General features: G+C 38.4%; 1 protein-coding gene across 17 annotated transcripts in view; it reads left to right on the top strand.

The window, feature by feature from the left end:
• NFIA (nuclear factor I A) overlaps positions 1-24,188 on the top strand; it is a 369,091-nt gene that overhangs the window by 107,439 nt on the left and 237,464 nt on the right. For 2 of the 17 annotated variants that reach the window (XM_054512847.2, XM_045897565.3), the window contains one exon: positions 14,037-24,188. This exon is cut by the window's right edge and continues 26,425 nt beyond it. The exons of the other annotated variants lie outside the window; for them this stretch is intronic. In XM_054512847.2, the coding sequence (XP_054368822.1) occupies positions 14,037-14,110 (74 nt within the window). In that variant the 3' untranslated portion in view covers positions 14,111-24,188. The remainder of the gene's footprint in view (positions 1-14,036) is intronic. 17 annotated transcript variants of the gene reach the window in all.

Here is a 24,188-nt window from a genome sequence, read left to right as displayed (position 1 = left end):
GAATTTAATTAAAATAGGGGAAGCGCTTGTGCAGAAAGGAACAGCATTAGTATAATGTGGTAGTTAAGATTAACAAGATTGATTTGATTTGATAATTAATTCATTTGATAATTTGATTAACAAGGTAATTTAGTGTCAGAGACCTGGGTTCAAATCCATATTGGCTAGATGACTTTGCCTTAAACATTTCAAGTGTCATTTCCCCCCATCCATTAGAATGGTGAAAATAGCACATACTCAAAAGAATGCTGTGAGGATTGGTGAAATCAGTCATGTAAAGTGCTTAGCACACTTGGCCCAAAGTCCCTGGTGGACAACAGTACCTTTTGTTATGTTGTAGGATTTTAAAATATGTGTCCTCCTAAAGACACCACATCTCAGATTGCTGTCAGGTTTTTTTTCTGAATGAATAGAGAGTCCCTTCTTTTTCTGAAGACATCAGTAGCCCAAGCATCACATTGTCTCTGAATTGTGTCCACCTTTTGGCAGCTGAAGCACTCTTCCCTCCCTTATTCATGTCAGCTTTATGTCATAGTAATCGTTCCTATATTTTAAAAAATAACACTTAATAATTTCTACACAAGCTCATTTTATTCTTTTTTTTTAAATATATTTTTTTTATTTATTCGTTCGAGACACAGAGATACAGAGAGAGAGAGCATGAGCAGGGGGAGAAGCAGAGGGAGGGGGAGAAGCAGGCTCCCCCTGAGCAGGGAGCCCGATGCGGGGCTCGATCCCAGGACCCTGGGATCATGACCTGAGCCGAAGGCAGACGCTTAAGCATCTGAGCCACCCAGGCATCCCAGCTTATTTTATTCTTATGGAAACCTGGTAAGGTAGTCAAGGTAGAGATTAGGTCATAGATGAAGAGTTTTAAAGCTGGAAGGCCTCGGCTCCACCATTATTTGGTACATGAAGCAGACCTGTGTTCAAGTTCTGTGTAGTTAGTGACAGAGCTTGTGAAGCAGATCTGAGTTCAGAGCCCTTTCTTCTACACCATGCTGATCACTTCTCTTTTTAATTAAAAATGCCCTATTCCTGGCCTATTATTGACAAGTTGCTCATAGCTCTTAATTTCTAGGGTTCTCAAAACTGTTTAATGAATGTATCTGGATTAAATCCAGATACTCTGACTATATAGAGCTCCTTTCAGTTTCAAAGATACCTAAGCAAGTATAGCATAGACTCCATAACAAGTTCCTGTCAATTTCTTCTTTTAAAAATCTTGGCTCTTTTTCTGTAGCCCTCTGAGAAATCAATTCTGTACACCTCTGCTTCATCCTATCACCACTGCTTGTCACATATGCTCCTCTGACTAGAGCTGCCATGTTTAAGATAATGATAGCTAGGAATCTAGACTGAAATATTTGCCATTAATTCTTATTTAGTCTGTACTATGGACATTACTGGGCTTCTAGGTATGCATTTACAGATTTTCCTTTTCTGTTCTATTTTATCAGATGTTAATTTTGTTCAACTGAGGTTCCTTTGTCAAAACTGCTCTGATCACGAGGTTTTTTTGCCATCATGAATATCTTTCCCTGTTAGTTAATGTTATCTGAGCCACATAAGAAAATGACCAGTACATGCGATTTGTGTATGAAATGCAACCCAAAGGGCTTTAACCTAAACTTTAATTTTCTTGAGTCCTTTGTATTTTAAGGTCTAATCCATAATTTACCCCCATAAACAATATTGTTCTTGTGACCTTCCTTGCATACTTGCCTCTGTACGTTTGTCTTTTTCTTATTTTGGGTTGTATTTTCTCACTAAAAGTTAAGAAATTAAAAAATACAATTTATGGCCTTATCCATATTATCTGTATTTAAATTGTTTTAAACAGTAAACATTTTGCTTTTGCATCATATTTATGAATTTTTATCCTCATACTTTTTGCCTATTCAAAGGTGATACTTATTTTTTGTAAATGTTCTGTAATTTGCCATTCTGTGAGATTTGGTGAAAACTTACACATAATTAACAGTAGATATTATTTAGAAACACAAGAAATATCCGTTTTACATATTACTTTATAAAAATTCAGAGACTAGAAATTCAGTTTCAGTTTTTATTAAACTAGTTGTGTTGTCAGAAAAAAATTAATGTATAAGTAAAGCTACATGAAATACTATATTTGACAGTTTTTAATGAGCCTGATTTTTCTTATAGAGCAAATGAATTTTTTCTTTAACAGAAACTTGATCTTTTTGGATAGATTTTGCTTTTTTTGTCCACATGTGGATTCTGATTCTACTAATATTGATTGGAAAGTGTATTTAAGCTCAACAGTTCACACTTCTATAAGTTTTTAATTTTATAAAGAAAATTAAAACTAAGTTTGCTTTGCAGATGTGTTTGCTCTTCTTTTGTGTGTAGGTGCTGAGGTGGATTTTAAATGAAATGTGGTATCTTTTGAGAGAATTATAGCTGTTGTGTGCTCTTGAAAACCTAGTGCTGGGAATCAGTACTTAACAGTTGTCTTGGACAAGAAATTTGTATTAATTTGATAGAAGATTTTAGCAGGACGAAAAATTTGTGCCTCATGGCAGTATCTAGTACTACTTAGTAAACTCCTAGGTCATGGCTGTGGAGCCCTTCCTCAAATTAAAGGAATCTTCACTTGAACCAGTTAAAGCTAGTTTAAGACAGATTTGGAAAAGATCTAGAATTGAGAATATATATTTGCCTTCGGTTTTCTCTGTTATTCTTAAAGGTACATTTTAGTGCTTTTTGTGTGTGTGTGCAGAGCAAATTTTATAGGCACTATGACTGAGCAGTAGTATTTTATTTCGCAGAGCTCCTGCTAATATATAGGAAGCTACAGTATTTTTTGTTTATCAGCAAGCTTTATTTTTTTAAGGGTAGCTGTATGCAGAATGCATATTTGCTGTCCAAACTAGTTAATGGGCTTACAACTAGAGGGTGTAAATTCTAGTATCTGTATTTTCCAGCTTGCAGCAGTGTTGTCTGAAGCCTGAAACGGCTGATGTTAATCTTCTGCTTGTTTTGTTGCTTTCCAAAAATTAAGTTGAAGTAGAGTAAAATGTGATGTAAATCAATTGCTGTGCATAATAATAAAAATAGCAATAGTAAAATATAAAGTGAAATTTCCTATATGTCAACACCATTTAAAAACTTGAAAGGAGTATGTGTGTGTCTGTGTTTAATTGAATAGGAGGAAACAGTAAATTGCTGGCTTTTAATCAAGTTGATGAATTTTGAATTTCCACTTCAATGATAGTTCTACCTTAAATTCGTTTGGCTGATTTGATAGCAGTATTTGGAATGCAAGGAAGAGATAAGGATTTGGCCCTCATATTTGTAATATCCCAGAAGAATTTCGTTGCTTATTGGCTAGAAACTCAGATTTCCCACAGAGTTGTAGATGGTGCAATTTGGCATGTACATTGACTTAACTGGTTCTTTACAGTCAAAGATTTATAGCTCAGAAGGAGTCGGTAGGTAGAGAAGGATCTAAAGAATGGTTCTCTTAATATTGCGTTGGTTTGGCTAGGAAACCCTCTTGTTACTCTCTTTCTTGAGGGTCCTGGACTTGCTTAGAAACAGCCGACTTGGACTATTCCCACGTCAGTGGACTACATCGGCACAGTGGGATAAGGAAAAGCAGAAGAAGCAGCCACAAGGCAATTCATTAACCCATTTTAAGACATTTTCAGATGACTTGTTCAGCTTCAAAGGTCAAACTGACCAACATTTAATTCATCATGGAAAAAAATTCTGGTAGCAGAAAAAAGTTAGCCAACTTGACCTTTAATGCCTAACAAGTTGTCTTAAAATGTTTTTATTCCGTCTTGATACTTTGCTAACATGATTCATCTTCTAATCTATGTAAATGTGACTTTTAAATCATATTTGGTTTTATGTAAGGGCTTTAATGCTGTGGACTTTGGAGCAGGTAACACACTTCTTAATCGCCATGCCCTGATGTGTCCTATCACAGACCTGCAGAGAGCACCTCCTGCAAGGATGACTTAGTGTGAAAAGTCCCAGGGTCTCTGAAACTGAGAAGTCACACATACACACACACACACACAATCAGTGGCTTTGCTGTTCGGGATATTTTCTGGCTTGAAACTGCAAACGGGGCGTGGGGGTTTTAATCTTTTTCTTTCTTTCTATTTGCTCTTCGCTCTCTGTCTGAATTGCAGCAGCGGCCCCTGGCAGGCAGCGTCTACAAGCGGCGGAAGGGAGTGCTGCAGGGGGGGTGATGTTGGCAGAGCACTTTCCAGGCATGCTAGCACCTAGCGCACAAGCGGAGAACTTTGCTTCTGCCAACTGTGACTTCAGAACCCAGGTCTGTTCCTGAACCTGGATGCCCAGCTGTCAGCGTGTCGCCATATGTCACCAGCACATGGCACCCTAATTAAAATTTCAAATTGCATGCATTTGTGTTTGCTGGCTGGCTTGCTTAAAAGGCAGAGACCTCACCACCCCAGCCTGCACCCCCTCCTTCATCACTCGGAGGTATTATGTTTGCCATCCCGAGGCATGGGTTGGGGAATGGCCTGTCCCCAGTAAAAGCCCATCATTCTCTCATTTGCTCACCTCCCATTTTGAAGGAAGAATAGTGTCTATTTTAAGAGAGAAGGGGAGGGGGGACGGTGAGAAAATGTGGCTGGTGGCCTCTACTAGAATTCTAAAGACCAGAAATGTGGTCTCTGTTTTACCAGTGGCTTGTACAGATTACCCTTCAGTCGATACCTTTCTTTTCTCAGTAGAAAAAAAAGTGAATATTACTATCCCTTAAACATAGTATAAAAATTGTTAAGTGAAGCTTGTTTCTTATGTTAAATATTTATCCTTTTGGACTTAATGGCTCTAGACAAGTTATTTACATACTTAGCAAAGTTAATGAGTACATGTATTTCTTTTGTGGTGTCCTCCCTCTGTGCATATACATGTAGCTCTTTGTGTGTTTACTTTGGACATTTTAAGAAAGGATTAGATTAAATTCAAATGGAAAACAGTAACAGCAGAATTCTGTGGAAGTAGGTCCCTCTGTTTTGAAGCAGAAAAACATACCACTGGTTGGAGATAACATCTACGAATAGCTACCATTTATTGATCATTTACAACATGTTAAAGCAAATGCAAATCAACTTGCTTATGTCACCTCATTTAATTATCACACTGTCCCTCCTATATCGCAACCACTAGCATCCTCACTTCAGTGATGAATATACTGTGGCTTGCTTATGAAGCTTTTCCAAGTTAACACACTTGGTATGCAAATGAGATTTGAACCCAGATCTGCTGGACTGGAAACCATGCAGATTATACTGCGTCCTCTCTGGGAAGACGTGAATTTTTCTCTGGTTCATTCTAATCCAGCTTTCCTAGGTATGAGGTATGCCTCCAAGCATAAGCATTTGTGTGTAGTCTTGGTAAGTTCTACTGATATGCTGGAGAATTTGAGCTAGAATTACGTGACTCATTTCATATCAAATTGTAGCCACCATTTGCAATGATGATGAGCCAGGGGTAATTTCAACTACAGCCAGGTTGGGATCATGCTGTCTCATGGTGAGATGTGCCTGTGGTTTATTTTAAATCTCTGACGAACTCCAACATTAAGCTGCAGGAGGACACTATTGCCAAAGATGTCACTGCTCAGGTGCATGTGGCTGATCAACAATGTGTCATAGAATTTATTTATTTATTTACTCACTAACTGGAGGTTAATGGTGAGGCCACTCATCTACAGAAATGGGCATACAAGTGGTTTTCTTTCTACCACCTAGGAGGCTGATGACTACCTAAGGAGGCAATGTGGTCGTTCGTATGGACTCTGGAGCCCAATTGCTGGTTCAGATCCCAGCTTCCCATTTTACCAGCATTACAATCTTGTGCAAGCCACTTGACATTTCTGTGCCTCAATTTTTTCATCTGTGCAAGAGGGCTAATAGTAGGAGTTAATCTACGTCAGACACTTCAGAATGTTGCTCCTAGAACACTGGAGGTGCTCCACAAATGTTAGCTGCAACTCATCGTCACATTCAACACCTGACACAGAAAAAGAAGTTATTTTTCAGGAAGACCAATCGATCCACTCTATTGAAAATTCTAATATTAAGACATAAACCTCTTTAAAGCATCTGACTAAACAAAACAGGTTAGCCTCTTAATTTGATCTGCCAGTCAACAGATGTAGCTGGAGCTTCTGCTGTGAAATGGTGTGTGGAATAAAATACAAAATAAAATAATATTGTCACAAAATAAAAATGAAATAAGAAATATTGTCACAAACCCTAAAAAGCTACCAGTCATGTTGGGTAGACAAGACCTATCCACTTACTTATGTTTCAACAAGTGCTGTAGAGTATTTACATATTCAGTACATTGAACACAACCATATAATTAAATATATACTCACCCCCCAGTGATGACAAACAAAAAAAAAAGCCCAGAAAGGTTGATAATGTGTATAATGCTAATAGTGGTATTTCTAACAATGATAGTCACGGTAGTAGAAGTTGGCAGGACACACTAAGTAGCTTCTCTTATGGCTCTAGACAAGTTATTTACATACTTAGCAAAGTTATGAAATTCTATCATCTATAATCTTTTCAACCACAAACTATTCATTTCTTGTAAAACTCCCATGTATTCCACAGGGTTGATGAAACACACGAGTGTGAAGGGGAAAACAACTACTCCCTCCACGTCTTATTTAAAAATAGAAAGTTCTGATGAGAGTCTGCAACACAAGCCAAGATAGATACACTATTAAGATTTCACATACGTTCTCAGATTTGGCTTTTTTTTTTTTTTTTAAAGCCCAAGTATCATATGGAAGGGAATACATCCTGATAGCTGAAAGAACCAATATCCTTTACTACATCTATGGAAAATACAGTGATTGTTGATAATTTCTGTAAGGTTCATAATACTCATTTTCATCCACACCATCCTCCCCCCCTTATAGCATCACTGCCTTGAGATAAAACTGGCTAATGACCCATTAACTGACCTGTTTTCTTTCTTTCATTGAGCTTTAAAATGTAATGCTCTTTCTGGTGCTCAAAGAGATATATTTGTGTGAGCCTTTGTGTGTATTATGTATCACTAAGAAAATTATAAAGAACTTGATGAAAGCTCAAGGCAAACTCTTAAAATAGAATTTGCCGTGTCAAATTCCTGTCTCTTTTGAGCTAAAAAATTTTAAAAAAGAAAAAAGAAAAGAAAGAGAGTGAGGGCCATTGGGAGGATAGCAGGTAGTAAAAGCCTGTTTAATGTAACATCAATTGTGGAAAAAATATTGGGTACAATTACATAAGGATTGTATGAGAGGGAGCACCTTGAGAAGCGTAATTTAATTAGAATGAATTTATGAGAGCGGTCCTGTGCCATTAGACAAAGGGAAGGTGATAGTGTTGCGCTCTCCTTTCACAAGAGCATTTTAATGAGTTCCCACACAAAGTATCGCAGGTAAAAGATTTGTAGCAGGTGAGAATAGAAATGTAGTGCAAAGCATAAACTGCCAAGTGGCTCCGGTGGCAATTTCTGAATTAAGAGTATTCGGTAAAATACTTGGATATTGGTGTTCCTTAATGGTGATTTTAGTCAACAACTATCACAGCAAGATAATCCTTTTTTTTTTTTTTTTAAATCAGATGCCAGCACATTCTTGAGTTTGTCAGTGAACATCAAGCTGTAGTCCTTGCTTGACCCCCATCTTGGACATGTGATAGGTCACACCTGACTTAGCATTGCAAAGTCATTATCTGTCCTGATATTCCAGAAGGATAGGTGCCAGTGAGGACTTTAGATTGAGATTTTGCGTTCATGCCATATTTTCTGTTTCTGGTAAGAGGGACTTAAAGTATTTATCTCCCTCTAGTAACTGTGGTCATAAACTTTATCAAGATTCTCTTAAATAAAATTCAAGTAGGTGAAAAGGAAAAAAAGCACTGTGGTGAAATTGGGGGAAGGAGGAGGATGTAATAAAGACATGACCTTAACTGTGGTCAAAATATGTTCAGTAAGACTCTGGGAAATCGTGTGTATATAAGATTCACATGGAAGTTGTTGTTTGTTTGTTTTTTTTAATGGACAATAGCATAATTCGTTGTTTAGGGATTTATCTGTGTCTGTTCCTCAGAAGATACGTTTTGGGGATTTATTGCAAGTAATTCTGTTCATCTTTTCTAGGTATTTTGGCATGCCAGGTGGTTAAAGAAGGATGATATATAACAGGTCTATGGAAATGCCATAAATTATTACATAGTAATAGAAGTATTTGTGGTATCCATGACTAACTTTTAGAATGGCAAAGTTATAAATATCTATAAAGTCTATGTGCAGTTGTTACTGATTATTGTGGCATTAATGTGTCAAGAACATTTGTTTTATTTCATTTTCTACCCTTAAATTTTATTTATAAAACAAAAATTTTACATTTGCACAGGAGAATTAGCAGGGTGTAAATTAAAGACCAAAAAAAAAAAAAAAAACCAACCACACCTAATAGGGGAGAATATTTTAAATGTCTTGGAGGGAGTAGAAGAAAAAGTTTTGCTTAAAAATTCCACCATATGCTAACTATATACAGCACTTCAAGTTTATTTATTGTTAAAGCCTCATGTAAATCACGTCATTCTGAAAGTCATGGAAACTGCACATTTGTGCATTAAACTATGTAAACAACAAAAACTGGTCATCCATCCAGTTGTTGCTTCACTTATTTTGAATTATAGTGCAATTTTGTGGAGACTGAAATGGGGATTACACAATATAGCGATTTCCTGTAACACCTACTACATTTTTGCTGATCTAGCAAGGTCTGTTGGTATGCGAGCTTAACCTTTATTTTATTTCAAAATGTGTTTTTTATTCTGAGAACCACTGGTGCCTATGGTTTCACTTTTCTCCATGAGCCACATTTTAAAGCCTGCCCTGTCTAAATGAAGGAGTCAAATGGTAGAAAACATGTTGGAGGCAGGGGAATTTTATACTGGAATGAGTTCAGGAATACTTTGAACCTATCAGTAATATTATTAATAGGGAGACAGTATAAATGCCAACACTTCAAATGCTCAAGAGTACATATCAAAATTAAACATGAAGTTACGTGAGACTGCTCACTATTGTCCCTTATTTACAAAACAGATATGTCTTTTATACCTGAGTTGTTCCCCGCCCCTTTTTCTATGCCTGTTCTGTGACTGGGGTGCTCAGTTCTTCCTGCTCAGCCTTCCAGCTGCTGCCAGCCTTTTGTGGAATAAGGAATACCTGTTTCTTCTTCTGCCCCACCTGCCATGACTAGCCTTCTTCCTTTTCCTTTTACCCACTGCACATGGCTTATGTTGCTTTAGGGTCGTTGAGTCTGCTTTACATTTGCCGTTAAACGTATGAAGAGTTGGTCTTCCACACTGAACCTGTTTTCTTTCTTTTTTTTTTTTTATTATGTTATGTTAGTCACCATACAGTACATCATTAGTGTTTGATGTAGTGTCCCATGATTCATTGTTTGCGTATAACACCCAGTGCTCCATGCAATACGTGCCCTCCTTAGTACCCATCAATGGTTTTCTTAGTACACGTGACAGCTCTTTGTGATGGTGGATGCTCAATAACTATTGTTTGGACTGAAAGGGGAAAAAATGAGAGTAATCTACTTCACTAGGAACCAGGCCATAAAGTGAAGATACGTTTGAGGAAATCTGTACGTCTCCAGGATCATGGCTAGTTGCCAGGCTCCAACTGTGCTGTTTGACCCCATGTCTCAGGGTAGATTTTAAGGTGTGTGTATTTGCTGTTGCCTTTGACTACTCATTTCTGACCAAAGAAGAAGTTGCTTCTTTACAGATGTTCCTGGGAATACCCTTTCTGTAAATTCTAAAGGATTTTTTTTTTTTTTTGCCCCACTGGCTACCTAGCTATTTATGAAATGATGAACTGGAACAGGGACCTTTCTTCATTCAAACTGTTCTCATCAAAGTGACCTCCACTTTTCCTATGGCCCTCTTGAAGTGGACCTAGTTTAGAAGAACCTCTGATTAGTTTGTTCTCTTCACAGTTTTATCTACTTAGGCATAGGCTCAAAGGATCAGGATGAAATGTAAGTTGTGATTAGTGAACTGAAGCTGGTTAGCTGATGGACTGCAAGTTGTTCAGGCTTGGGCTGATGCATACTGAGGTCTTCAGAGGTTGTCCTGGGCCACAGAACTTTCTATAGTCAATCTGGCCCATACATCAGTTTGGATTTAGAGCATGTGTATAAATGACCCTAGCGGGTAGTACCTGATACAAGACATAGCACTTTTTAAAAAAGTGCCTTTACTTAACACATCCTAGATGATGTGTTAAGTGACTTTCCTTTTATTTGTATCTGTCTTCATTTCTTATAAAGGCAAAGAAGCAAAAATGCACTAATATTTCATTTAATTTCTCATTGTGGATGTTTGACCATACTGTATCTGCTTTAGTCCACCTTATTGTGCCCTTGGGTGAATGTGGTTACTGAAGATAATGAAGCTATGTGGAGATTGGTTGTTGACCTTCACTTTAGTAGAACAAACTCAGCTGCTCTTCTTACCTACCACGGGTGGTGAGTTGTGGACAGCTGCAGCCTGTGATTCTGTTGTTAGCATTCCTCTGACGTATACTGGATGATACAGAAAACATTTAGATAGAGCTGTTTTCTCTCAGTCTGCTCATTCATTCTCTCAGCAACTGTTTACTCAGTACCCACTATCCTAGGCACTGAGGTTGTATTCTACTAGCTCAAACACAATTTGCTTAGTGCTAGGACACATTGGTTGGTTTCAAGTCTATTGACAATCCATCATAAATTTATTCTGCTGTCGATTCAGTTATGTCCTTAGTGGCTACCCCATGAAGTCACACCATTATTATCCCCATTTGACAGAGGAGGAAACTGGAACACAAGAGCTGAATCCATTTACTCCAGGTCATGCTGCTAGTACATAAGTCGTAGAACTGGATTGGATCTTAGCTAGTCTTCAGCTCTGAGTCTGTACTCTTCTATTTTTTTTTTTTTTTTTTTTGTACTCTTACTGTTATGCCAAGTTGCCTAAGGCTTTTTGAAAGGCTTGGCGTAAATGAAATACAGCATTTCAATTTCTCTGAAGTTTCATTTAACGGATTTTCTGAAAAGCTAGCTCTCAGCAATGAGGCTTTCTCATAGGTATTGCAGTGATGACATCAAAATACAGAAAATTTTAGAATCATGCAAATGTACAGTCCTTGGAGATGATCTATCCACTGGATTCTTCATTTTAAAAATGTGGAAGTTGGGGTGCCGGGTGGCTTAGTCGGTTAAGCATCAGCCTTCAGCTCAGGTCATGATCCCAGGGTCCTGGGATCGAGCCCCACATCGGGCTCCTTCCTCAGCGGGGAGCCTGCTTCTCCCTCTCCCTCTATCTGCCACTCTGCCTGCTTGTGCTCTCCCTCTCTCTATCTCTATCAAATAAATAAAATCTTTAAAAAATAAAAATAAAAAAAATGTGGAAGTTGAAGGTCAGGAAGTTGTCAGACAGGTACAGCTCAACCCTCGGTTATCAGAAAAGGTGGGACTGAGAGGTTTGGTGAATGAACTGAGAACTTCAGTGGTCCACTGTTTGTTTCACTGGTGACACAGGTCTCAATATTTTATATCAATTCACAGTTTTACAATATTTAACAAATATCTTCCAACAAGTTTTTACTCTTTATTTTTTAGGATTTTTTAGGCATAAAATTAATAATATAAGACTTTCCTGGGTGAAGGTGTTTTATTTTTCAATATTTTGTATTCATTTGAAAGCAGTCTTTTTGTCAACACATGAAATTTTTTTCCTAGTGGATGCACAGTTTCTTGCTGAGATACTTTCAAGGTTTGGTATGAGCCATTATTAGGAAGAAAAGCTATAGATACTACCTTGGCAGCTAGCAAGACTTCAGATCAGCCCAATTTCACTCTGTTGACAGGACAGAGAAGTGGTTGAGCCTATGTGGGCTTTAAACTGAAACCAGTGACTGGCATGTTATCTCTTCCAGTCATAAGCGTGATTAGAAGCCAATCTGAAGATTTCCTTTCCCCCATTTTGATCATTCTTGTCAGTGTGACCTCAGAGACATGTAATTCCTCCTTTGCTGTGCATCTTCTGACCAGATGGAATTTCTCCTACTTTGGATGTTACCAGAAAGCATTTTAAAAATGCAAGGTGTGTTCTAAATAAATATAAATTGATTAGGTACTAACTTTTGAAAACAAAGACACAGAGCCGTTCTTTTCCTCTTTGTCTTTCAAAACTATTATTTTCTGCCCATCATGATACTCCCAAACAACCTATTGCAACACACTTACACACACAAACACAAACACACACACACACACACATACCCCTTTGAATTGGTGCTTTTGCAAACCTTTGCATTGAGACCAGCATCCCGGTTGTTTTGAAGAGCTGTCATATCAAAGAATAAGTGAACTCTGGATGGTTGTAGGTATATATCTAGGATTAATGGCTGGGAGTTAGAGGCAGACAGAAATCAAGTCAGTATGAAGAAGGTCGTTGTAATAACTGAAGGAGTCCAACAGTGGACTAGACTTGTGGACAAGCTGGGGACCCCATATCTGGTGAAGTGGTTTAGAGATTTTGTAGCTGAGATGGACTGAAGAGTTGGATAAGAAGACCTTCAAAATTTTGTGCAATTTTAAATTTGTTCTTTCCCCATGATTTTTAAATTTAAAAACAAGACCACAAGGCAATTTAAAACTGTCGAGCTGTGATGTCTATGTTTTCCTTTTTCCTTTCCTTTCCAGTTTCATGATTTGTTCTGAAAAATTTACTCATTCCACTTACATGTGACTCCCCTCCCAACCTGACAACTGTTGTTGAAAAGCAACCTGGGTGCTCCTGGGCCATGGAGGGTGCAGTTGAGACCCTGGAAGTGCAGAGGGAGCCCAGGGAAAGATGTAGCCGGGAGCGCTCATGTTTGGCCACAGAGGCGCTGTTAAGATGTGCCCAGATGGAATTCCTGTGACTCTCTCTTCTATGAAGTGGGACTTTTGTGGCACCAACAGCAAAGTGATTCATGAATGAAAAGCGTTCTCTGGTGTCCCCACTGCATTCACTGTTCTGTGTCCCTTTGCTTTTGCTAGGCATAGGCCTCTTATTGATTCACACACAAGTTTTTCAGAGATTAGAGTATGTGTCCATGGTAATCCTATTCCGTGAGTTATCATTTTGGGGGGAAAGGTGCACATTTCATCTTGGTGTTTGTGTGGGGTTTTGCTGAGGAAAACAGAATTGAGCAAAGTTTCACTCAGTATATCGGATAGATGGTATGCCTCATAAATTACTAAACTTTTTTGACTCAGCTTTTCTTTTCTTTTTTTAAAAGATTTTATTTATTTATTTGAGAGCATGTGAGAGAGGGAGAAAGCACAAGCAGGGGTAGGGGCAGAGGGAGAGGGAGAAGCAGGTTCCCCACTGAGCAGGGAGCCCGATGCGGGACTCGATCCCAGGACCCTGAGATCATGACCTGAGCCAAAGGCAGACACTTAAATGACTGAGCCACCCCACCTTTGACTCTGCTTTTCGTAAAAGGATAAGGTAAGGCACTATCTTCAGCGTGTGAAGTTCTTTTTAAAAAGTGAGCGTTCTCAGTAGAACTGTGGTATGGCAGGAGCAGGTCAAGTGCTTCCTTTCTTTAATAGTTAGCTGAGGGAGACCACTTCACTCCTCTGAAGCTTTCCTTACAACTGACCATCCCTTTCTCTTTTTTTATTCACCACCTTATGATCAAACTTGTTCTTATACACCAATAAGATCTTGCATCCGAAGACCCTGCTGCAAGCACATTCTGACCAACTTGTCATTCTTCTGCCCGAGAGCAGCTTGCTTCATGCCAGACTAAGAATGAGCTCAGCCAAGGAAGGAGAAATAGGTAGTGGTTTAAAAGTATGAAGAGGAAAAGAGTATTCTGGTGGATTTTCTGTCTTCTTGTTTGCTTTGTGTTTTAATTTTGAAAAGACCCAAACTCCCACTCTTTTTTTTTTTTTTCAGAGGGAAGCGGTTTGATATATGAGAAGCATGGTCTTTGGAGTCAAGAAGATCTGAGTGGGAGCTGTGCTTTGTGACCTTAGACAAGTTAGTTAGTCTTTCCAAGGTCTAGTTGGCTGTCTATAAAATAATAGCAGTAGGGTTGGTAGGAGGATTAAATAAGACATTGCATGGAAGGTCTAGAGCACGTAATAGGTGGCTTGCTATTATTGTATTAACAGAGCTGCCCTGGTTTTTCTTCCCATTGTTCATTTTCATAAAATACATATTAAGTTTTATGATTGAATATGATGTAAAATTTTTAATAAACATGTCTAGAGTCGAAGATTTAAGACTTTAAAAAGGGCTCCGATATGATTGGTTTCTTGGTGATTAGTAGTGGACAGTGGAAAGCTACTTATTTTATGAGATGTTTAGGAGAAAGTACTAAATGAGGTTTATAATGATAACAGCCCCTTTAATTAGACGACCAGATAAAGAAGTCATTCCCAATGCTGTCCAGGAAGGGGGTGGATTTCCTGCTACATTGGAGTAGCCGTGGGTAAAGGACTCCAAAGCATTCCTGAATTAAGAGAGCTTGGAAACTAAAAAAACGCAAGTATTTCTTTTCTTTTCAGAAATTGACATACTGCATTCTAATGATATTAAGTAAAAGTTGTTTTTTCAGGAGAAAATAGCTCTCTCTTGAGAGAGTTGCATTGTCTATCAAATTTACATATTTGATTTTGGAGAAACTGAAACCTGTTTATTCTATACAAGTAGTTATTTGTGTCCAGATTCGCTCTTCTGGAATCCATCATTAATCAGTTATGGTTAAATAGTTTTCTCTCCCCCAGAAGGTTTTTGTATGTTAGTCATTTTTTTTTAAATTTATTTTTCCATATAATCTCTTTGAGAGCAAGAATCAGGGAACCTTCAAAGTAGAGAGTGTAGTATGTACCTAGGCTCAAATTTAATGTCTTTATTTTTAAGTACTTCTATTATAAAAAGTAATATGAGCTTATTATAGATCATTTGGAAAATATAGAAAAATAGAAGGAAGAGAAATCCATCAGCTAAAAACAGTTATCATTAACACCTTGATGTATTTCCTTCCAGATCTTTTTCTATTTGTACAGAGCACTATGGTAGATACTCATGATTATAAATATATATGTAAGAACCTCAAAGACCTTCTCATGCTGAGGCCAGGTGTTGTTGGACAGAAACTGATGGTAGCCAGGCAAAGTGTATAGACATGATAATAAGGATGACAGAATCACAGGGAAGGATAGACTACCTTTGGTTTCCTCAGCCCAGGGCTCCCTCCTCTCTGCCGGGGGAAATGCGGTTTCTCCTGTGGAATAAGATTGTAGAGGGAAGGTGGGCAAACTCAAAAGAAATCTACTGTTTGCCCCTGTGGCAGGTAACAAGGGCAAGAAAACAACCCAGTTGTGCTGTGTTGTGGTGTTCCTGTATTCAGAAAAAAAGATTAGTTTGCACAAGTCCAAGTTTTGAATGTAGTTTTTCCCCCTGAACATTTCTCTTTAGGGCTTAAGTTATTATCATTAACTTTAAATGTGGAGGGGGGGCACATAAACATGAGAGAATTGAGAATTGGTAGCACATACAAATTTTTGCAACATCTATCACAGTCCTGAATCATGAAAAACTATTTTTTTTTTTATTGAATTCTGTCGTTATTTATAGATGCTTTCTACTTTGGCCCAAGCATCTCTGGCTTTTATCCTGCTGAATCATACCTTATTCTGTTACATATGTGTGTGTGTACATGGATGTGTATGTGTGTATATATATATATATATATATATATATATATCCATTATTGTACAAAGACTGGAAGAATGGATACAGCATTGGGAAATGTGCAAGATTTCCAAAGATTGTATTAAGAAATGATTTTATTATAATCCTTCCTGATTGGACACCTCAAACCTGTTATTCTCATCTGCAAAGTGAACGTTGTTATTCCTTTTCCCTGGGCTTCTTGTCTCCATCTGCATGCATTGCTCAGGTGGACTTCTTTACTGAAGGGAAGAGCATAATATTCTTCTAGTTTGCCTAGCTCTTTGGCATTTAAACAAGCTAGAGAGATGCATAAATTTAGCAAAGGATCGGGGCCAAAGTGATGGCTGAACTGGCATCATTTCACATTTTTCATGCTCTGTATTTATAGCAATAAATTTCAAGCAAGGAAATAAATTGCAAGGAGTATGCTGTATTAGGAAGGAAGTTTGTACACTTTTGTGGCTTATTGGTATCTTAGTATAACCTTCTTCCCACTTCCCTGGTTGAGTGAACTGAAACGGATAAGTTCAGGAACTTTTTGGTTGTTCATGTGTCTGGCTGGTTAAGTGATAGGTTTTTTTTTTTTTTCCTCTTCACTAAACTGGGCTCCCAGAATTATTGTGCTTGGTTATTTGTGACTTTCTTTTAAGAAACTTACCCCATAACACACACACACATGCACACACGCACACTCACACTCACAATCCCTCTCTCTCTCCCATCCTAGAGCCTGAAGATATCCTCTCCTGAATGCTGCCTCCATACTTAGAACATTCTAGGGCTTTGCAGTAAATTGCATATGTTAACTTAAAAAACAAACAGTACCCATTTTTTGATGAGAAGCCTACAGTGGTACAATAAAATTGTGTTTCCCAGTCATTGAGAAGCTTTAATAATATTGAGAAAATTTTGGTTGCATGATTGTCTCGCTCTTTGAATCAGCGGTTAGTTACAGTTTAGAATAAATTGCCAAGGGGCATCCAGCTGGCTCAGTTGATAGAGCGTGTGACTCGATCTTGGGTTTGTGAGTTCAAGCCCCACGGTGGGTGTAGAGATTACTTAAAAATAAAATCTTTTTTTTTTTTAAAGAAGAAATTGCCAAATTACTATTTATTTAACAGCAATAATATTTAAATGATGATAAATAGTAACAGCTTATTTTTTAAAATAAAGATACCAAGCTAAATGCTTTCATGATGAATGATCTCATGTAATTTGCTCAACAACCTTTGAAGTCTTATTACCATTATTCCCATTTTACAAATGAAGAAACCCAATTTTTTTTTTAGAGGAAGAGAGACCGTGCGAGCAGGGGTTGCAGTGAGGAGCAGAGGGAGAGGGAAGAGACTCCTAAGCAGGCTCCATACCCAGCGTGGGGCCCAACACAGGTTTCGATCTCCCAACCCTGACATCATGACCTGAGCCGAAATCAAGAGTCAGACGCTTAACCCTCTGAGCTACCCCGGCGCCCCAAATCCAATTTTTTGAGAGCCTAAATTAATTTCTTTTAGAATGTAGGTCATAAATATCTAGAATAAGTAAGTGACACCAGGAAATATTCCCCTCAACTAAGCATGTTTTCCCCCACTTATTCCATCAGGTAGAGATTTTTGGAAAAGGGGCCTGTTTTTTTTAAAAAGAGAAAGCCCCAGTGGGGATTTTAGTCCTTGTTAATCATACACACTTAGGGTGTGAATTTGAATGAGCAAATTGGACTGTTGGATATCTTGTAGGAGAATGGGTGTTGGTTGTGAGAGACTTAAAGGAGGGGTGATGGTTTTAACATAGGAGTTTGTTTTCAAAAGTGGGACACCTAAGGGCACAAGGTGAGGTAGAACATCCAACACAGACTCCACCTACTGCTAACACTTCACCTTTTACCCCAGTGAAAATTTTTTTATCTGTCGCCTTTGAGACACACACACCAAAGCTTCTTGTCCTATAGAGCTGCCAAATAAATTACATTTCCTTCAAGGACAGTGAAATACTAGTCTAAAAGGATGTTTTAGATTTAGAAAGCATGATTTTTGAATTCTCAGTGTTTCATACCCAGTGTGGACTGTGAAACCTGTGAGAGGAACTGAATTGTCCTCATCTCTATGTCCTGAGTGCCTGAGACTGCGTCTAACACGTAACGTGGTAAGGATCTAATACAGCTTTTTGAGTACATGAATGAGTGAAGGAATGAATGAACAAAATTTATAGTTTTCTTATTTCATCTACTAAGCATCTGCCTGTCGTGTTACAGAACGTAGTTTTATATAACATTCGAGAGAAGGTATGTAACATAGCTTTTGTTAACAATATCCATTCATATATATTGCGATTGTCCCTATTGTTAAAGGAGAACTTTGTAGCTTGGTTCATGAAAGAAAATTCACAATTCCGTAGAGTTGGGACCACACCTTCAGACACAGACACTCCATTCAGACTTGCAGACCCCCACCCTGCTCAGTGCCTGGGTCGCAGCCCAGACTGAGGTTGGGCAGTGGGAAGACTGAAGCCGTGTGGTTAAGCCACTTGGGATAATTGAAAGTCGACCATACTTATTTTCAATTTGGCAGCTGCATTAGCTTTTTCCTCAAGTGTGCAGTTTTCCCTGGCTGTCTTCACACTGTGGCCCACTCACCATTGGTGACCTGGCAGAGGCTGGGGAGGCTCGCCATGGCTCTTCCCTGATGGTTTCCCCCATTCCAGTATTTTCCCTGACTTTGCCATGCTCTCTGGTATCGGAGAGTTAGATCAGTTTCAGTGAGTGCAAAAGAAGGTAAAGATAGACAAAAATCAAGAAAGCATAACCTCGAGAATAACAATAATGAAATTTTAAATTTAACATGGTGTGAGTGTGGCTGTATGCAGATATTTATTGCATGTCAGAATGCTTCTGGTTCCTCCAGCCATTTCACATATTTTGATGCAGACCCTTAGAAATTTCAGGTGGTCAGTTGATATTTGAGTCCACTCAGGTGTCAGCTCCGATGCTCCAGACTCAGAGACCATTTTAGTTAGAGGCCCAGCCTGCCTGCCTCAGACTACGTGTGAATGTGTCAATGTCAACAGGAGAGAAAGGTTGTGAAGATAGGTGTTCACGTGGGACAGACTGCAAATCCAGACCTCCAAGGATGAGCTGGTGTACATAACCTTGTTCATAATGGGCCTGTGGTTTTTTTTTTCCTTTTTCCATTTCCATCTCAAGTTGATGATGTGTCATTTAAATCTTCACTGTCACCTGGGCATTGTTTTCTACCCACACTGAACCTGAGTCAGAAGGACCTCAGCTCTGTGGTGATCTTATCTTACTGTTTTCCTTGGATAAAATGCCCTTGATACCAAATAACTGTATGCTGAATATTTATTATTGCTAGAGTATAGTTTCTTGGAAGGGACATCAGGGTTTCCTAAAGGGGCTGTAAAATCCACTTTTCCCTTTAGCATTTACCAACAACTTCGCAATTTGGGTGGCTTGAAATATGGTCAGAGTGCACATTGCTCAACTTCTCGCAGCTGCCCCTGCCCTTTCACACTGCACACGGATGATGTCCCCCGCCCCCGCCAGTCAAACAGTGTAAGGCCTGCTGACGCATCAGGCATGGGTAGGGCTCTGATTAGATGTTTCACGACTCGAGCAGGGAAGGATGTAGGCTGGAAAAGTAAGAATCAGACTACTGACCTGCCTGACTTAGAAGATAGCACCACTGCATTTCGTTGGAAATATGGGAGTTTGGAGGTGCTCCCAATCAAACCTCAGCCTGCAGGTGGTCTGCCATGATTGGGCTTTTTTCTTCCAGGTGTGTGGAGGGCATCATTTCGTGACTCCACCTGGGCCTAGTGGACAGGTGATTAAAGGATAAAAATTTGTGGATGGCATCAGAGAGAGAGAATTCTACCTCGTGGTCAGAAGTGGGGCTCTCTCCTGTATTCTACTAGAGTTGATCAGGATATTTCTTGCTGGAAGTTGCTTTTCCGGTTTGGATTGAACCACTTGAGTTAAATGGAGCCCCACCCTTAGCTTTGCAAGTAAAAAAAAAAAAAAATCCTGGAAAGTAAGAGTTATGCTAATATCTTGTGTAGGATCTCAGATGGGAATCGGGACCAGGAGCCAGGGAGTGGTGTGTGGCTGATGGAAGTTAGAAGTTGGGCTAATAATAAGTTCCATTTGCATCTCAGTTAACAGCTTACAAACTGGCTCACATATCTTATCTGAGCATTATAATTGCTCACTGAGGAAAATAAGCTGTTATTAGTATTTTTACCATTTTTACCGTTACCATTATCACCAGCGTCATATTCCATTTTACAGGTGATAAAATTGAGGCTCTGAGAATTTAAGAGATTACTGCTGAATCTGGGCATATGACATGATCTCTGTCCCCAGATCCCGCATTGTCACCCGTGACAACTTAGTGTTGCTAAGCCTAGCTTTCTGGGGACTTCCCTGTCTTTTATTATCTCATATTTGACATTCTAGCAGAGCTGAAGAAGTTTTATAAATGCGTATTTTATTTAATACTTCAGGAAATGGCACCCAAGTTATATACTTTGCTTGCTAAAATCAGCACATTTGTGAAATCGGCCTAAACTCCTATAAACTTTCTTAGCTCCTTAAGATTTAACTTCTATATTATTATCATAAAGTTTGCAAAGCACTGCAAATATTAAGAGACATACTTTTCCTCTTTCCTAACACTGGATAGTACTATGACATGTCTGGAGTCTTCAGCAGAAGACACGGCCTGCAGTGATAAATTTATTAAAATTCAGTGTTTTTCAGTGAGTAAATTTGTTTAAAAATTGAGAAAAATTGTATCTAGACAGAATTTGTAGCATTGCTTTAAAATGTGTTTTTACTGAAGAGAATTACAAAGTACGTTTGATAGATTCTTCCACATTGCCAAACTTCTAAAAATGATTTTACTGTTATTTGAGGTATGAAATCTTTTCTATCACATACGAATGTTTCCGTTATTTGTAACACAGCTGGGAAATTCTAATGGGGCCATGTCCCTGCAACTAATGATTGTGCAATGCTATAAATTTTTGATAAGCATGTTCCAAATTTTCCTGTCCTAAAAACAAAAGCATTAAAGTCACTCACTGTTGAAGACAAAAGACCATAACTTTTCTTTAGGAGACATCAATAGATACATTTAGAATGAGGTAACACATCAAAAACTAGATCAGAAATCAGAAGACAACCCCACTGATAAAAATTCAATTCCTCTGTAGCTGATCAGTAGAAGGTCCTTTCCAATAACGACCACTGAATGTAGCAGGCTTTTAAAGTACACCTCACTGTCATTGTAGAAGTGTAGCTTTCTCAAGTAGGCGAGATGAACCAACTCTCCTTCTATCAAGCTATAATTGAATGAGGATGATAATACCTGACCTATAAATGACTTCTTTTTTTATATTGCCTGTGCAAATCAGGTGACTACAAACTAGCTATTTATTACCTTATTTCAGGATCATGATGATCTGAAGTATTTCACGACTTGTCCGTCCCTTTTCCATGTGACTCAGAATCAGATTCTGCCCTCTGCTTGGCCAGGCGCATTCCCACACCGAACAGGTAGACTAAACAGGAGGACATGAGGACTTAGGCGCATGTGGTCATCACATATGTTCCTTGCTTTGGTTAACTGGACCCTTTGCTATACTTGATTGCTTATTTAACTGAGAATCTGATAATCCCCCCAGAGTGCTGGTGTTGCCAAGTGCAAGGAGAAATACTGATGGTCATAAACTTTGCACAGGCTGATGCACTCTAATAGTGCTATTTGGCACCATTAAACCTTCTTGTTTCATTGTCCATTCACTTCATCAGCCTTTAGGCCTTTAGTGAGCATCACTGTATGCAGTTCTTGGTGATACATAGCCCTCATTTCTAGAAGGGCTCTGAGGTTTGGGTAATAATCCAGTGCTGTCATCCTATAATCTTTTCTGGGAAAAAGATGCATCTACATAACCTCATAGCCTTTAATTTCTTGGGATGCCAAATTCAGTACTGTGGATTCCAGGTTTTTTTCCTACCACACCCGCAACCTCCAAGTTAAAAAAAAAAAATTAAGGTGAATATAAGACTTTCAAAGAAAGGCATCTACTTCTTATTCTAGTGACCAGGAGTACATAGAATGTCATGGCGGAACAAAGAAGTTGTTCCAGTTGGCTCTTGAAACTTGAAAAAGTCTCGCCGTTTCAGCTGAATTGGATACTCAGTTTAGGTTTTAAAAAACTGATCGATTCAACAAGACATGATTGATTGCTCAGGCAAAGTAATTGCTTCTGAGACAACTGTTTGGTATAATTATTCATGTACTATCTCTGGTATCTGTGTAGCAATAATCTTTACTGTCCTATTTTGTTTAATTGTGTATATATTCTCTAGAAAGGAGGTTGATTAAACTTTGAAGTAGCTTGTATCTATTGTATGAACTCTATTAATATGCATAATTATGCCTGGAAGAGAACTATAAGTCATTATAAAATTTATGGTTAGAACAGGTGATCTATATATTTTTTTCTCGTTAACTTTCTTTTAGCTGTGTTTTTAGAGCTGTTCTGGAGTACACGTTTTGGTTAATAATCCATGACAGAGCTAAAATCAGGAAGGGATAGTCCCACAGGACCTGAGCTGAATCTTGCTGGGAAAAGCTCAAGATTGGGAAATAGAACTTTGGAGACATAGGTCAAAGGAGGATATGAAATATTTGCCCCACAACCCCATACATGACTAACCTTTATTTTGGAGAGGAAAGGTTTCTCAGGCTCACTGAAATAGCATTAGATTAGAACAAACCTGCCTTCAGTGGTTTATAAACTCAGAAATGTAACAGAATAAAGGCTTAGGATCAGACATTGTGTTCAGTCCGAACTCTGCCACTTAAGAACTTTGGGACTTCAGGCATGCTTTGTATTATCTGTTAGCCTCAATTTCTTCAAACTCTACAAAGGGTAATGATAATATCTATATTCTGGCATTGTTACTAAGAAGAAATGAGGTAATGTCTGAAAGTGTTTAACACAGTCACTGGCACATAGAAGATATTAATAAGCGTTGGTTTCCTTCTTGTTCAGCAAAAGCTTAAGGAGAAAGCTGGTGGGGATGTTTATGGATTTCATTACTTGAGTAGCATTTGCCAAACTTATTTACTTCATTGTTGCTAAGTAATTAAAACAAAAAGACACATATCTAAATATCCAGATACATATTCTGTAATTAAGGGACCACTCATTTTTTGTAGCACATTTGGAGTCTTACTTTGCCTCTGCCCCTCTGAACATTTTACAATTTTAAGATATGTTTATAAGCTCATTGGGGAGCCTTCTAACTGAAATGGGGCTTCTTTACCTCCATTTGTGTACTGAGTTCAGAATATCTGAGAACTCCCTGAAGTGTTACGCAAAGTGGTTTATGTTTGTGAGTGTATGTGTTTTCTTGGGAAGAGGGGCCATGGCTTTCATCGTTTCCAAAAGAGATACGGGACTCTAAAAGTTTAATATTGACTCTAATGATAACCTTCTGTTTGCATTTTTTGGTCCAAGAATATACATATTGCTATTGATATCTGTTGGGAGATTTATTGTTATATGTTTTATACTAATGGAAACTGGGTCTTTATGAACCTCAAGCTCACAGAAACTCCTTAGCACACTCAGGAATGAGAAACTAAGGCACGATTTGCCATGACACTGTGGAAGACCCAAACCAGGGATGGACAACTAATTCTGCTGTTCACCTTACATATAATTTCTAAAATATGTGCCTATAATGACATAATAATAATGCTATGTTTTTATACTATGTGTGAAAGATATTAGAGTTTTTTTTTTTTTTTTTTTTTTTTAAGCACTAAAAGGATGTGATGTCAAAATGATCATTTCATGAATCGTGGTGTGTGGAATATACCTTAAAGCATGAGCCTCAGTTTTTTTGGGATTGATTGGTTGATTGTTTAATTTTAACAGACTGCCGGGCGCCTGGGTGGCTCAGTTGGTTAAGCGACTGCCTTCGGCTCAGGTCATGATCCTGGAGTCCCGGGATCGAGTCCCACATTGGGCTCCCTGCTCGGCAGGGAGTCTGCTTCTCCCTCTGACCCTCCTCCCTCTCATGCTCTCTGTCTCTCATTCTCTCTGTCTCAAATAAATTAAAAAAAAAAAAAAAAAAAATCTTTAAAAAAAAAAAAGAATATGAAAAAAAAAAAAAAAAAATTTTAACAGACTGCCATTGCCAAACAGATTAGCTCCACTTGTCCTTCATCCCCTCGATGGGAGTGGAGGGGGGGTGTAGATAATCTATGGAAGATTCAGATGGGTTAGAAAACCCACAGCAAGAAGTCTTTTGCTGTGAAGTGTCCCAGTTACAGCTGG

Source organism: Mirounga angustirostris, unplaced genomic scaffold (assembly GCF_029215605.1).
Source record: "Mirounga angustirostris isolate CCGP_5_RB_7025 unplaced genomic scaffold, mMirAng1.0.hap1 SCAF_4, whole genome shotgun sequence".
Taxonomy (NCBI): Eukaryota; Metazoa; Chordata; class Mammalia; order Carnivora; family Phocidae; genus Mirounga; species Mirounga angustirostris.
The sequence above is the reverse complement of the archived record's forward strand: the minus strand, read 5'-3'. Positions and strand labels throughout refer to the sequence as shown.